This window comes from Nicotiana tabacum, chromosome 9, assembly GCF_000715075.1.
Source record: "Nicotiana tabacum cultivar K326 chromosome 9, ASM71507v2, whole genome shotgun sequence".
In the NCBI taxonomy this organism is placed as follows: Eukaryota; Viridiplantae; Streptophyta; class Magnoliopsida; order Solanales; family Solanaceae; genus Nicotiana; species Nicotiana tabacum.
The window spans coordinates 105445593-105461957 of record NC_134088.1 but is presented as its reverse complement, the minus strand read 5'-3'; the positions used below and the strand labels follow the sequence as shown (position 1 = coordinate 105461957).

The following is a 16365-nucleotide window of genomic DNA, read 5'->3' as shown; positions in this document are numbered from 1 at the left end:
AATATACGTACTAATTCAACTATTACAAGAACTAATTTTTACAAATGATCTACTATTTTAATCATATGAAGTTAGATAGGTTATATAACTGGCAATCTTAGGGCGAGTATGTTCACCTTATGACGTTTGATTGAGGTAACGTATTTTATCCCTCTTTATGTATTTACTTTTTGAATCTTAATATATCCTCTTCTGCCTCTAATCTCCCATCACATTTGAATAGATGGATTTATATAATAATAAAAAAGTTGAAGGGCCAAAAGTGCAATTACCCCAAAATATAAAAAGGAAAATAGACGTTAGAGCTACGGCGAAAGTTCAGGGGTAAAATTAAAGAGTGACGTGTCCCTTTCCTTCAATTATTTCTTTCCTAATTCCTAATAAATTTCTCCTTCCATTTTTAGCTTCATATATTTCTCTCTCTTGGACCAAAAACTGTTCTTTTCCTCTCTTTTTCCTCTTTATCTCTGAAAATTACACAACATATTGCAACCTTGTAGTTTTTGGGTTGGTGGGTTTTTTGATTCTTTGAGTCTGAAGTCAACAACTGAGTTCAAAGGAGCTGTTAAAGGCTAAAGGTAAGTTTTTTTATTTTCCTTCTTCTTGAATTTTCAATAATGAAGAATCATATTCTGTCTGGTTTTGATATTTTGTGGTATTGCATTGTTTAATATTATGTTCAAAACATGCTTTATACAGTTCATGTTTGTGTATGTGTATATGTAGAAGCTTAATTTGCAAGTGTTTCCAGTTGTATTGGAATTCCGATGAGTTCATTTGACTTTTATTATGTAAATCCATGACGGATTTTATAAATGCTGTGGAAATCTTATTAATTTGCTCGTAAAGCTTATATTTTTAGTCATATTTTTCTTATCTTTTAATCTTGTTTTCTGGGGTTGGGTTGGGGGGGGGAGAGAGGGAAGGAGTAGGTGGGGTGGGATGTTTTTGCTGTTTTGAAGCAAGTAGTACTTCTTAGATTTGAAATTTGAATTTTACTTTTACCCCTTTTGTCAGAGCAAAAGAAGATCTGTCAGATCGCTTTTTCTCCTTTTTTTTTTTAGGTCCATTCAGCAAAAAAAGAAGAAAAAGGAAAAGGTTTTCTTTGGATTACTTGTTGGGAGGTTTGGGGATAAATTTTTGTTTCATTTGTGGTTAAAGTAAAATATTAGGTTATTTCTTATTAATTAATCTACATACTTATATTGGATCCTGATGCATATCAGACTATGCAACAGAATCATGGGCTCTGTGTGTGTGTGTTTACCTTCTGGTTTATGATTTTTGCTGATTTTGGTGCATTTTAGCTTTATAAATATATCACTTAAGTTGGAAATGACTATTTGATGATGCGGGTAATTAATTCTTGCCATAATTAATATAATCTTGATGCATCATGAACAGATCTACCAGTTCCCAGATCCGGGTGATTATTACAATGGTAGCGAATTGAAAGCACTGAACGTGGGATTGAGTATGGCTGTTGCTGGCTTGCATAATATTTCTGCATTTGGTTCTTCTTTATTTATAGAGTCTCAGTCCTCGGTGTCGAGGCAACGGGGTGAACATGATAGGCCGAGAACCCGGGCTTCATCTATTCTTCAAATGTGGAGGGAGCTTGAGGGTGAGCACGTGGTGAGTAATTCCTATGCCCCTACTGGAGATAGGCAAATACCACAGAGGAGTGATGTTGAGAATTTTGACTGTGACGAGAATCAAAGGTGTATATATCAAAGCCATATCGAGCTGGACAACTACTTTGATGATGGCCGAAGTGTTAGTTCTGATCAATATAGTGATTTTGGGGAGGCTGAACGCGAAAGAGTTAGGCAGATTATTCAGGAGTGGATGAACGCTGGTGGAAAGAGCCATTCACAGTCATTGAATGCCTCACATGTGAACAACTGTTCTGAGGCACAGTGTTTAGGGGAAAATGAAGGCAGACGGGTGAGAATCATAAGGGAGCGGGTGCAAACGAATATTCATCAGAGTGGCACAAGTTCTCCTAGAGATGAAGTTGCTGCTGAAACCGGCTCTCAATCTGAACAAGTGCGTGATGGTTTGTTGGTCGATCATTCACAAAATGGAGAGAGAAAGGCCTTGCGCAGAAGACTCTGTGGCAGACAAGCTCTCATTGATTTAATGATGAGGTCTCAGAGGGAAAGGGAAAAAGAACTTCAGGGACTGTTGGAATGTAAGCCTGTATCAGACTTTGCCTATCGCAATCGGATTCAGGTTAGGCTTCAGTAGAAATGCTTTCCTTTTTCCTTATTCCCCAGAATATCACAATATTCTATGTCATGCCAGATGTTATTCACTGCTGATATCCTGTCTCCTACTGTATATCATACATGGAATGTGAGGAACGGAAGTCTCCTTACTTTTGGCATCAAAGTTAAACGTGATTGAAATATGTGCATTGAGATGTTCTAGTCTATTGCCATCAGAAAAACTTCAAGATTAACATGCTAATTGCCCGCATGTCCTAGAGAACAAATAGAAAAAGTTAGAGAGCTAAACAAAAACAAGGAGATTGACAAAATTTTCTAATACTGTGCAAGTCCACTTGATTGAAGTTGATCACAATAAGATGAAATACTTCACTTTATAATGGTTAATATCCTTGGGGGTGTTTAAAAGTAGTAATTATTAAATATGATTAACTAAAAAGTGTGCTAAAATACAGGCACCATGTGTCTCTCTACTTGGTCGCAAGTGACAGTGCTGCATTGCGATCAAGGTATATCTGAATCACTAAAAATATGAAATTAGTGTTTTCTCTCTAATAATTAACATTGTAGAATTAATAAAAAATTGCAATATTAATTTCTAGTTTGACTAAACATTGCCTCATGAAACCTTATTAAGTATTACTTTTAAGAGATTGGGCCCCGATTAAGCGGAATGGTTGATATAGGATCCATATAGCCGATTCCAATTTTGTTTGGGATTAAGGCGCAATTGATCTATCGATTACTTGTTTGATAATAAACTATGACTATGATTAGTTGACTGTAGCTTATCAACATGCATAACGAGATTGATGTGCATACAACATATTTATCCTTAGTCTTCGTGAAATAAGCACGAGTAAGGTCCTTGTTTCCATTCAGCTTCTCTGACTTTCAACTCTAGATTATTTGCGACCTCGTGCTTGCTCGTAATGCAGTAAAACCTTGTGTTTGCAGTCATTACTCAGGGGAAGGTTTCTGCAAAATGGAAGATTGACAAATGGTGAAAGAACTGCTTCAAATGCAGCGAGTGAGCTGGGCTTACTGAGGCAAAGACATACTGTGTCTGATTTAAGGTAAAAGTGGACCTAAATTTTAAGCGTCGTTCTCTAGAAATTTTTTGTTTTTATTCCACCCGAAAGTAATGAGCTATTTCAGATGCAGTAACTCACTTATCTAGCAGGTTGGAGAGGCAGTGGGGGAACGTGCGCGGGGGGTGGGGGGGTGGGGAAGCTGTGTTGAAATTTTTTATTAAATCCACAGGAGTAATTATTATGTGAAAGCAGTTACATAAAATAAAATGAACCACTTAACAAATAAAACGTCTCAGCTCACTGGTTGAGCGCTTCTTCTCTCTAGCTTAACTGCTTAAGTCGGGAGTTCGAGTCTCAATTTCGACCTGTATTTTACTTAATGTTTTGGACTTCAGTTTTTTTTAAAATTAGTGCTCAGAAGTGATTGAACCTCTGACCTATTCAAAGGCGAGTGCGAACAAAATCACTTAGCATGTACAAATGCCTCATATCAACAAAAGGGAAAGTGGTTCTACCTTGATCTTTTTTTTTGAGCAAAACATTAGCTCTCACAAATGTAGCCCATCAACTCTCTTTGTTAGAAATGCCTCATATCAACCCCTGACCTGATGGATGTTTTTGCATGTTTTGAGTTGCTCTTGCTCTGCGGTAATATTATCTTAGTGTTCTCTTTTGTCAGCCAAAAGGTGCATTTGTTCACATAAATAGTATCTGTCATCTCTTCTCGCCAGCAGTCGTACCTGACACATGAAATGGTTTGAAACAGGGAAGAAATTTTGTCCAGATTGGATGATAATGTGCGTGGTTCTACAAGTAATATGCAGCCGTCCTCTGCAAAGGATGACCCTCAACCATCTCAATCAGATAGTGAACAAGAGGTAATAGACGAATGCTATGATCAAGCTGAACTTATTAATGAAGAGAGAGAGATGAATGGGTCTCGTGTGTTAGCGAACTCAGAAAGCACAATTTGTGAGCATGTGAATCGTCAATATAACATTGACCAAATAGCTGAAACTTCTGAGCAAGCTGGAGGAGATGAGGATCACGAGCAAGCCACGTCAAATTTGGAGTTTTCTAGTAGTTTACCTGAAATACAAAATAATGGCAATAGAAACTTGGTGGAAAATGCTGGTAACGGATGGTTGCCCGAAGCTGCGGCTATTGAAGGCAGTCTGCGAGGTCATGTACAAGATTACCATGCAACCTTCCATGACAATGATGCACCACAAAGTGAGCCAAGTGATTCTCATGATGTGGTAGATGGTCATTTTCGTGATTTCGAGAGAAATATCTTTGAATATTATGACTGGGAAGGTTCATCAGCTCAAGAAGAGGAGGTGGAGGAAATTATTGCAGAGCCTGAAGAAAATGATTTGCAGCAAGCGGAAGAGCCAGAAGAATTTGCAACAGAACTTGAGGAAAGTGAGTCGCGGCCTTTTTATGCTGATCAGAATGAATGGGTAGATGATGTCACAGAAAACATGGGTGGAGATGCGCAAGAAGGTGCTCCTAATCAATCTTATCCGGAAAATTTGGGAAGTGATATTGAAGAACAAAACCATGCACAAGAACCACATGATGAGTGGCACGAAGAGGCAATTGATGACTGGTTTGACACGCCTTCTGGTCAGGATGATGGATCCATTGAAAGGGTTGATACATTTTATACACCGGATGACGACAATGTTTATAGTATTGAACTCCGAGAACTGCTAAGCAGGTAAGGTCCCCCATCTTTTAGTACTCTGCATTTTTTGGATAACATTGAGTGAAGTTTCACGTGATTAACAACTTTGTTCATGCTTTAGGAGGCGTGTCTCTAATCTGCTTAATAGCAGTTTCCGTCAGAGTCTAAACCAGCTAATACAATCTTATGTCGAAAGACAAGGTCATGCTTCTTTTGACTGGGATATGGATGAAGCATCCTCATACCCATCTGATGCAGAGCACGAGCAGCAGGAGAATGTTATTCGAGATGGGCCTCAGGAGGGAAATCCCTTTGCTATGCTTCCACCTCAAGAGGCACCTTCTCAGTCACATTGGAATCATGAAACCGAGCATCAGAATTTGCCTCGCCAAAATCCACATCACCCCATGGGAGAATTAGTAAGCCTCATCCGTTTTCCGTGAACTACTTGAAAGTTCTATATGAAGTTGATTAGCGTAGTTGCTTTGTGTTGATGTTGGAGTTTCCATCATATGCAAAAAATATGATAATCATCACTTTCCTTGTTCTACTTTGAGTTTTTTGTAAACATAGTAACTTCTCACTATGAGCATGTTTTCCTTAATAAACTCAAAACAGTCGCATCCTTTTCTTGTTTTACATGATCATAGTTCTTTCAATGAAATGCATACCTGTTTGATCTGTTGCAGGAGTGGGATATCATCAATGAACTGAAGATTGACATGGCTATACTTCACCAGAGGATGAACGATATGCAAAGGATGCTTCAAACATGCATGGAAATGCAAGTTGAGCTGCAGCGGTCGGTTCGCCAAGAAGTTTCTGCAGCCCTAAATAGATGCGCCGGTTCAACAGGTTTGGTTTCATGCCTATATGGGTTTTGTGATTTTTTCTTCTCTTCCCGAGTTGTAGATAATCCATCTTATACAACTCATCCCCGACCCCCAGAAATTGTTATTCCTTGTGGTGATTTCTTTTTCCGTTTATCAGATGTGGATGTTTGTGGGGATATTCTGTTGAACGATGAATCCAAATGGGATAACGTGAGAAAAGGATTATGTTGCTTGTGTTGTAATAACAATATAGATTCATTATTGTACAGGTAAATATGAAACATCCTTGTCCTTCTTTCAATTATTAAGTGCACATGATGCTTTTCTGAGCTGTCTTAAGGACAGCTCTCTTTACTGTTTGCAGTGAAATTATGAACCATCGTTGTCCTTCGTCTATTCCTCAAGTTTAAATTATGCTGTTTTTGGCAGTCGAACACCTCTTCTCTTTTTAGTTTAGTCTTAGAAGACTTTATCTTCTTTTTTTATTTTGCTTCTTGATTGCAGGTGTGGCCACATGTGCACATGTTCAGAATGTGCAGAAAAATTGGTCCATGAAAAAGCGAAGTGTCCAATGTGTCTTGCACCAGTAGTGGAAGTGATCCGAGCTTTCTCTATACAGTAATTGATACATAATAGAAGAAAAAAGTAGTAGATAGAATACCAGAGAGAAGATAGATGTTGAAATAAAGATTTCTTTAGCACCTGCAGTCTAGTTCCTTTAGTCTTAGGTAATTCTCTCCTCCTCTGTTGATTTGCTCTGTGTATCTGTGATTCATCATTTGCCATTCATATTCTCATTAACTGTACACTTGGATATGCAGATTTGCACGTCTGATTCATTGTGGTAAACAGAATAAGCGGGTGAAACGTATCTTTAGTACAAAATTTCTGTATATCGGTGGCTACACGAATTGGTTGCTTGACACAGCTAACAGGGAAGTCAGAAGTTTTTGTGATGGCTTTGTTATGTAATGAAATTATTTGAATAACCTTATGCCAGGAGAGATTGATGAAGTTGCAACAGTGATCACTAAGTCTGCTATGGAGAGCTTGTTGAAGTTAAGTATTGAAAATGATCAAAGATCTTTCTTGGTCATACATCTGTGTGCGCCTGTAACATTTAATTGCTCAGCATGCAAGATTGCTGTGTGTGGTTAGATGGATCTGGAAATCCCTTACATCATACAGATGGGTATGCAGGAAACTATTTTCTGGAAGATAATTTTTAATTATTTCATGTTAGGCTGGCTTAAATATTTTGAAAAATATTTTTCTTATGAAAACATTTTCCTCTAATTTCAAGAAAATGATTTTCCCAACAAGAGGGAACTCATTTTCCAAAACTTTCATGTTAGATAGTTATGTGAATATATATAATTAGTCCTAAGTCCCGTATGTAATAGGAGTAGGTTATATATTATGTATACTTATATATAGGGCTCATTGTAACGTAGTTAAAAATATTATTAATAATATATTTTTCTCTTGCGCTTTCTTACATGGTATCAGAGCAATCGTGAGAGATTTATTTTTGTGCATAAATTTCAGCGACTCCGGGAAGAGAAATCAGTCAACCGGAAGTCTTTTTCCGGCAAACAAAGGTTTGCCGCAAGAAAAAATCACTATTCATCAATGTTGTGTAAAAATTAACACCACCGCGGAGTAGATCAGCCTCCAGCGACCAATCCATAAAAAATCTCCTGCAAAACACCCTCCACGCGCCCTCACGCACTGTCGGAAGAAAACTTTCTGGCGAAGTTCCGACATCACGCGCCGGTGCGTGGGGCTACTTCCGGCTATTTTTTGGCGATTACTCTTTAGGACAACTTGTTCCCCTTGCAATTGTGAGCCTACCCATCCAAGTTAAATCAAATTCCAACCACTTTTATATTTTTTTTCCGGCGTGGACAACGATTTTTCCGATGTGAACAGTAATTTCCAGAGAATTTTCTCATTTTTTCGGCTTGAACATTATATGTCGTTCGTATAAAAAGTATTTGACTCACAATCTGTTAGATCCAATGTATTGAATCCAATCCAGATGGTTTCTTTATCAGAATATATAGAGTTCCTTCAGTACAAAACATGTAAACAGACATCTTCTGAGATTGCCACTGCTATTCAAACAGATAATAGTGTTACTTGTGTCTCGCAATCATCTTCTGCCAGTAATTGGGTTATTGATCCAGGAGCGTCTGATCATATTTCTGGTAATAAATCTACTTTCACTACTATTTCTTATTCTCAATCTCTTCCAACGGTCACAATAGCCAATGAGTCTCAAACCGTGGCAATTGGAATAGGTCAAGAAAGTCCACTTCCTTCTTTACCTTTGAATTCAGTTCTTTATGTTTTCGGTAGTCATTTTAATCTCATAGTCGTTAGTCGCTTAGCCAAATCACATAAATGTTCTGTTTTATTTCTTGATGGCCTTGTTTTTATATAGGAACACAGTACGGGGCGGATCATTGATACCAAGAGTGAATCAAACAGACTTTATTACCTTATTCTTGTCAAATCACATGAACCCACATCAACAGCTTGTTCTGTTACTGATTCACCAGATTTATTACATAAACGGTTTGGACATCCCAGTTTATCAAAACTTCAGAAAATGGTACTTGGTTTGTCTCACTTGTCCACACTAGAATTTGGGTCATGTCAGCTTAGTAAGCATACTCACTTTCATTTCCCTCGGCGTCTTGATACTCGTTCGGTCATCTACCTTGGGATTCCGCTACTTTGTTAGTTTCATTGATAATTACAGGTGCACTTAGATATTCTTGATGACAATCGATCTGAGTTATTTTCTATTTTTCAGACCTTCTACGCTGAAATTCAAAATCAATTTGGGATTTCTATCTGCATATTTCGTAGTGATAATGCCCAAGATTTTGTCTTTTCCATTTAAGCAGTATATGAACTATCATGGGATCATTCATCAAACATCTTGTCCATACACATCTCAACAAAATGGGGTAGCAGAAAGGAAGAATATGCATCTCAATAAGACTGCTCGTACCCTACTTATACAATCTCATATTCCGTTGCATTTTTGGGAGGATGCAGATCTCACATCTTGTTATCTTATTAACTGCATGCCATCCTCAGCTATCCAGAGTCAAGTTCCATTATATGTGTTGTTTTCTCACCCGCCCTTGTTCTCTCTTCCACTTCGTGTCTTTGGGAGCACATGTTTGTTCATAACCTTACTCCAGGAAAAGATAAGTTAGAACCCCGTGCTCTTAAGTGTGTATTTATAGGTTACTCGAGAACGCAAAAGGGGTATTGATGCTACTCACCTGACCTCCAACGGTGTCTTATGTCTGGTGATGTTACCTTCTTTGAAACTCAGCCATACTTCACAGGCCTAGGTGGTCACTTAGACATTATAAGGTGCTAGCAGTTCTATCTTTTGGAGATTCAGTCACTATTTCCCCTTTTCACCTCCCCCCACGGCTCCATCACCTATAGGCCCGACTCTATCTCCAGCCCCATCAATTATAGTTCCTCCTACGCTGTCAACTATATAAGTCTTACCCATACCAACCGTTGAGGAATCTAGTGTTGCTCCTCCTAGATCCCAAGCGACATGAACACCACTCTTGACTTATCGTCATCGTCTGCGCCCAGCATCAGGCCCAGCTGATTCACATCCTACACCTGACCCTGCTCCTACTACGAACTTGTCTCCTCCTAGTCAGCCGATTACACTTCAAAAAGGTATACAGACCACATTTAATCATAATCCCCAATATGTTAGGGTATTATCATCTTTTATCACCCCATTATGCTTTTGTATCTTTTTTGTCCTCTGTTTCTATCCCCCAAGTCTACAGGCGAAGCACTGTCTCATCCAGGATGGTGACATGTTATAGTTGACTAGATATCTGCTTTACATACGAGTGATACTTGGGAGCTTGTTCTTCTTCCTTTAGGTAAATCTACTATTGGTTGTCGTTGGTTGTATGCAGTCAAAGGTTGTCTGGATGGCCAGGTTGATAGGCTTAAGGCCCGTCTTGTTGCCAAAGGATATACTAAGATATTTGAGCTCGATTACAATGATATTTTCTCTCCCGTGTCTAAACTAGCATTAGTATGCCTTTTCCTATCCATGGTTGTTGTTCGTCATTGTCCTCTCTATAAATTGGACATTAAGAGTATTTTTCTTCACGGTGACCTTGAGGATGGAGTTTATATGGAACAACCACCTGATTTTGTTGCTCATAGGGAGTCTAGTGGCTTTATATGTCGCTTGAGCTGGTCACTTTATGGTCTAAAGCAGTCTCCTAGAGCCTGGTTTGGTAAGTTCAGCACATTTATCGAGGAGTTTGGCATAACTCATAGTGAAGCTGATCACTCTGTATTTTATAATCATTCTGCTTCAAATATTTGTATTTATCTGGTCGTTTGTGTTGGTGATATTGTTACTACCGGCAATGATCAGGATGGTATTACTAAGTTTAAGCAACATATCTTTCCGCACTTTCATACTAAGGATCTGGCAAATTAAAGTATTTTCTGGGTATTAAGGTCGCTCAGTCTAGCTTAGGTATTATGATCTCACAACGGAAGTATGCTTTAGACATTCTTGAGGAGACATGAATGACAGGTTGTAGACCTGTTGACACTCCGATGGATTTGAATTCTAAACTACTGCCAGGACAGGGGGAACCGATCAGCGATCCGGCAAGATATACGCGACTGGTTGGTAAATTAAATTATCTCACAATGATTTATACTTGACATTTCCTTTTCTGTGAGTGTTGCGAGTTAGTTTATGGATTTCCCTTATGATAGTCATTGGGATACAGTTGTTTGCATTATTTGGTATATAAAATCAGCTCTAGACAAAGGATTATTGTTTGAAGATCGAGGCCATGAGCAGATCGTTGGATACTCAGATGTTGATTGGGCAGGATAACCTTCTGATAGACGTTCTACGTCTGAATATTATGTCTTAGTAGGAGGTAATTTGATGTCTTGGACGAGCAAAAAATAGAATGTGGTTGCTCGGTCTAGTGCAGAAGCAGAATATCGAGCAATGACTATGACAACTAAGGGTGTAGATGGGTAGGGTTGGTTCGAATTTTCTAATAACCAAACCAAGCCAATTGTATCGGGTTACTAAATCTAAACACCGAACCAAACCAATAAAAGTTGAATTTTTTAATCTCGGATTTTCTCTGGTTTTTCGGATTTTCGAGTTTTTTCATAAAGTCTTTATAGCACAAAACGTAAAATTTGTGCTCCAAATATTTCTTTAATCCTAGTAAGACAGAACTATATAAGGTATTTTTCAGTAAAATAACATAAATATGAGATGAGTCATGGCATTGTACTAAAATATTCAACAATAAAGATAATAAAATCACATAAAATAAATATTATTAATAAGCCATAATGAAAATAAATATAATTTAAAATTATGACTAATAAGTATTATTATTTATATGACTAACCACTAAAAGAAAAATAAGTTACACATTTTATCTAAACCATGGAAAAACTAAAAACTAGATATCCAACACTATTTTCATTCATTGTACAATTGAATTGAATGTCTTTTATTAGCATTAGTATTGATTTGATTTTGGTTTAGGATTTATTTGAGTTACTAACATTTATGGACTATAAAACTTATTGGAACATCCAAAAATTATAAGCCCAAGCTTGAAATAATACGTTAAAAGATAAAACTATGAAAAAACTTAAAAAATATTTATAAACTACACTACCATAAATATTTTTATGTATTAAATATATTTAAAACTTCTATACATATAATGTCGGGTTGATTTGGTTTCGGTTTGACTTTTTTTAGTTAAAAAGAAACCAAACCAAATATGGTCGGATTTTTTTTTCTCGGTTTGACTCGAATTATCGGATTGATGCAATTTGTTGGTTTCATTTGTACACCCCTAATGGTAACATGTGAGCTAATTTGGATCAAACAGTTGCTCAAGGAGTTGAAATTTGGTGAGATTTGCTAGATGAAACTTGTGTGTGATAATGAAGCTGCTATTCATATTGCATCAAATCCAGTGTTTCATGAGAGAACAAAACACATTGAGATTGACTGTCACTTTGTCGGAGAAAAGATACTCTCGGGAAATATTGCTACAAAGTTTGTGAAATCGAATAATCAGCTTGCAGACATTTTCACCAAGTCTCTCACTTGTCCTCGTATCAGTTACATATGTAACAAGCTAGATACATACAATTTATATGCACCAGCTTGAGGTGAGTGTTAGATAGTTATGTGAATATATATAATTAGTCCTAATCCCGTATGTAATAGGAGTAGATTATGCATTATGTAATATACTTATATATAGGGTTCATTGTAACATAATTAAAAATATCAATAATATATTTTTTTCCCGCACTATCTCACATTTAATCGATCTTAACTTGGTTATGATTGAAGTAAAGTTATAATATCAACATTGAGTTTTTACTGTCACCGCTATTTCGTGCTTCTGCTTAAAATCATTAACAAAGTAAAAGGACACGAGGGAATTCCTTTGAATATGTTTGCTCGTTACTTAGAGATAGAAGTTTTTTGACAGAATACACACAAATTACCTATTGAAACACAAGCGGCCAAGTCCCTCTAGCCCCAAAAAAAACAAAGTATTGAAGGTAATAAACTAATAGGTGATGGTAACACTATGATTTAAAGTTTTAATTTCGTCTTTTTGGAGTAATGAATTGTGATGATGTGAGTGTAGTGCAAGTATTCCTTTGAGCAAAGCGAGTCTTTCACGCAATGTGAAAATATTACCAACATTTTCAAGAATCTCATAAACTATACCCCTCATTTCGAGGGCCGTACAAGTGGACCCGAGATTTAAATTTTCAAGTTTGAAATTTCTAGACTAGCTCATTTGATTTTACGGGTTCAAATGATATTAGTTATATCAGTTTAGTGTGTTTTTAACATATTTAAATAGGATTTGAAATGAAATTATTGGGTTCGATCAAACTCCTCCGTGAGATGAGAGAAAGTTTTGACCAATTTGGTCCCACAAGTTCAAGTTGCACGCTTGGTATTGAGAATATTTTATTGAATTTTTAATGAATTCCACCAGAGAGTATTTTGTTGCAAAAAGATCATTCCAAAGTGCTCAAAGACCAATAGAAGAAGAAAGAATCATCTAGAAACTGCTTGCTTTAGGCCCTTCTGAGAAAAACAGAGACATTAACAAATTGCAATTACTTTCAATTGCTTCAAGGAATCGTCTTTTATACAGTCCTACCAAGTTATAATAAGCTGTTAATATAAATAAGCAAATAAAAATGTATTTATTCAGCTGCATATTCTTTCTTTTCACAGTTCAAGCAAAGGAGTGGAAAATGCGATAAGCAAACACACCCTTAATCATGAAAAGAAAAAAATGTGAAGATTCTTCACGATTAAAAAAGAAAAAGAGGAAAAAAAAAATACTCTAATCTAACCAAAATAATGCATTAATTAATATATTATAGCTGTAAGAATATTTGCTTCCATGTCTACCAAAAACACTTGATTTCAATTATTAAACAAAATTTAGGCCTCCATTTGCAAATCTAGTAATTCAGAAAATATATTACTACCATTAACGAGAGGAGCTTGGGGTCGTAGGGGCAGTTTAGGAAATTGGGGTTTTGGTTAGGACACGCGTCTTTTCGGCTTCAAACGTTCATGTAATTGCTTTGTTTTTTCTCCTTCTTAGCTTACTCTTTGATTGCCACGTGTATATTTGATAGCTGCTACCAAATAGATCTCATAGCAAACAGAAGATGTACTTATGCACACTTAGAAATGCAAGGAGGTGCTGGGTTAGATAATTGGTCACTTCAAAATATTTTAAATTAGTACACATCTTAGCAGGATACTCATGTGGGGCTAAATATATGACCATTATTAGTTGTAAATAATAAAGGATAATTTATATATCACTACTAACAAAATCTTTATATATGGGATTACAAATAATATTCATGAACTCGCAAGATTACAAATAATCTTTACTGAATTTTAGTGATTTTCACTTGCTTAAGACAACAATAATATCTTAATTTATTACCTTGAATTACCTCATGTGTTTACATAAATTAGGTTACAATGGAGCTTTTTCTGAAAATTCATAGAATGCTACAAATAGTGAATCCCTTTGTCCCTGATTTTGCCACTTACAACATTACCAAGGCATGTACAGTTTAGTAAATTGAATTTAATATACTTTGGGGATTTATTTGAACATCCAAAAAGGACATAAAAGTGATAGTTTTAGGAAAAAATTATAGTTACACGTACACCCACTTTTATACTTGCGTAAAGAAATTTTTACACGAATAATTACATGTACGTTCACTTTTATTCCTTTTTTTTTAGCTATATACATAGATTATACATTAATTATACATAATTATATACATATAATATATAAATTATATATATTATATATCTTCACCGGCTATTTTTAATTTAAGCAGTTAGGCGGTCAATTATTTGGATTAATTTATTGTTAAAGTAACAGTTGCAACGAACCCACTTTGTAATGTCTGTTGGGCAGCCAAATTTATGAATTGGACTTGATTTAAATGCTTACTAAAAATTTAATCTTTGTAGAAAATTAATTTTGATCAAATATAATTTATTCAAACTTGTTATTTCTCGACGGAAGCAGAAATTATTCTGAAGGAGAATCATATATTATGTTACTCTAAGTACTTTTTAAAGACTATCGTGTAAAAAAGTTTCAAATTTGTATACACTGCTTTGAAGTATTCTAAAGTCTAAATCACATAAACCAATCAGCTTGCTTATTCAATGAGATTAATATTTAGCTTGAGATAATTACAGAGATTTTTTTTCATGAAATCAGAAATAAATAATTGATAGTTAGGCAAAAGTTGTGTTGCAAACTGTAATTACTCAATTACAGTAGTTGCACAACATAAAAATCTCTTTTTTTTTTATAAATAAGAAGAAAAAAAGAGAAGAAAAATAAAATTACAACCCAAAATTTAGCATAGAGTTATTGGGCCGTGCACGGACTATCCGTAACTAGTACTAAAATAAATCACAATAATCTGTCAATTTGAGTGCTGTACACAAAGTATACTTACAATATCTTTACAAATTTCACAAATTCTTTTTCAGAAACTTGCACTTCTGTGCAATGCCACTCTATTTCCTAAGTTCGAATAGTTACACGATCTCCTAATATTCCTACACGTGTCACACTCTTGAACCGTCGATCAGCCACTCACACCGTTCCCATTTTCTACCTCATTCACATCTAAACAAACCTCATCCGCCTTCTTAAAAAACTGAGTAGACCTACAGAGCGGACAAGACACGTGCGTGGCGAGCCACGTGTCAAGACATTGCTGATGAAACACGTGCCGACAGTACGGAAGGAGCTTAACGAGTTCACTCGCTTCGAACTCAGTTAAACAAATTGGACAGTCCTCGATCAGGTGCTCCGCGGGTCCATGATAAGAAACCAACGGCAACGATTTTACTACCGCAGGGTCCACCCCTTTCCGGCAAGAACTGTGACCGGAGGTAGACGGCGTAGATGGGTTTCTCCGGCGGCGGTCTTCGGATGTTACGTCGGCGGTGAAGTGGCGGATGTAGATAGAGAAAAAACCCATGAAAAAAAGAGCAGTGAGTAAGACGAGAATGGTTAACGCCACAGATGAGTCAAAAGGGGCGGTGAGCTTAAAGGGACGGTTCATTGCTGAAGCTACAGAGTCGTTCATGGGTTGGAAAGTAGGGTCGGAGGAGCTCATTGTTGAATGTAAAGCAGTAGTAGTATCTGTATTTGCTTGTAGTAATAGTCTTCTGGTTTGTACTATAGAAAACTTCATTCTCCTTATCCAACAGTGAACAAAACAAAGAAAGATAAATAAACAAGAGCCGTGTGCAGAAAAAATAAACAGTGGCTTTTGATGTAGTATGTAGTAGAAGAAGTTTGAAATTTGGAGGTAGGAGTAGAAAGAAGAGAGAGTAGGAGTGATGAAGAGGATAAGGATGGATGGCGGTGATTTGGGTTTTTGGAATAAGAGAGGTAAGCATGGGGTCCACAAGTTTCATTTTTAGTTTATTTTTTGAGAAAAATGATACATAGCCGTTCCTAAAATAGTATCGAAAAAATATAATATTTTTTCTACAATTTATATATATATATATATATATATTTATAATTATCGGATATAAATAGTTTTCGCCGAAGACTAAAACTGATATTTGCCCTTCTTTTTTCTCTACTTAGTATCATATTATATGTTTTGAAACTCGACGAATTCGAATTCTTATTGGAAAATTGCATTTTGGATTAAAGTTGACATTATTTTCAGGATTCAAACTCAAATTAGGGATGAAAAAGTACTAACCATACAATCTTTAATTAGTTATTTTTAGTAGAATTTTTTTAAAATTTATATATATTAATTTTATATATATACTCCATTCATTTTGATACGATCTTTTTATTAATCCAGTTAGTAAAGAATGATGTGTTTATTAAATTTAAATATTATATTTTTTTAGCAATAAAATTTTATAATCATTCAAATATTAT

At 36.0% G+C, this 16365-nt stretch overlaps 2 protein-coding genes across 2 annotated transcripts; one reads left to right on the top strand and one right to left on the bottom strand.

Moving 5' to 3' along the window:
- Window positions 1-221: 221 nt before the first annotated feature.
- LOC107776326 (uncharacterized) lies at window positions 222-7283 on the top strand. Its single transcript, XM_016596209.2, has 9 exons — window positions 222-578; window positions 1405-2235; window positions 3189-3307; window positions 4032-4988; window positions 5077-5374; window positions 5645-5810; window positions 5946-6057; window positions 6293-6516; window positions 6610-7283. Exons 2-8 carry the CDS (start codon window positions 1477-1479, stop codon window positions 6408-6410), a joined length of 2529 nt encoding a protein of 842 aa, XP_016451695.1. The 5' UTR covers window positions 222-578; window positions 1405-1476; the 3' UTR covers window positions 6411-6516; window positions 6610-7283.
- Window positions 7284-14844: 7561 nt separating this feature from the next.
- LOC107776328 (RING-H2 finger protein ATL57) lies at window positions 14845-15828 on the bottom strand. The gene has a single exon (XM_016596210.2). The coding sequence runs from the start codon at window positions 15650-15652 to the stop codon at window positions 15038-15040; it is 615 nt and encodes a 204-aa protein (XP_016451696.1). The 5' UTR covers window positions 15653-15828; the 3' UTR covers window positions 14845-15037.
- Between the last annotated feature and the right edge of the window lie 537 nt (window positions 15829-16365).

What these genes read in the sequence shown, in the direction of transcription:
- LOC107776326 (XM_016596209.2), top strand. Translation starts at nt 1,477, where the DNA reads ATGGCTGTTGCTGGCTTGCATAATATTTCTGCATTTGGTTCTTCTTTA. An exon ending in CTCCGAGAACTGCTAAGCAG is followed by an intron (nt 4,989 to 5,076) that starts GTAAGGTCCCCC and finishes TTCATGCTTTAG; the next exon opens with GAGGCGTGTCTCTAATCTGC. An exon ending in ATCACCCCATGGGAGAATTA is followed by an intron (nt 5,375 to 5,644) that starts GTAAGCCTCATC and finishes GATCTGTTGCAG; the next exon opens with GAGTGGGATATCATCAATGA.
- LOC107776328 (XM_016596210.2), bottom strand. Translation starts at nt 15,652, where the DNA reads ATGAAGTTTTCTATAGTACAAACCAGAAGACTATTACTACAAGCAAAT.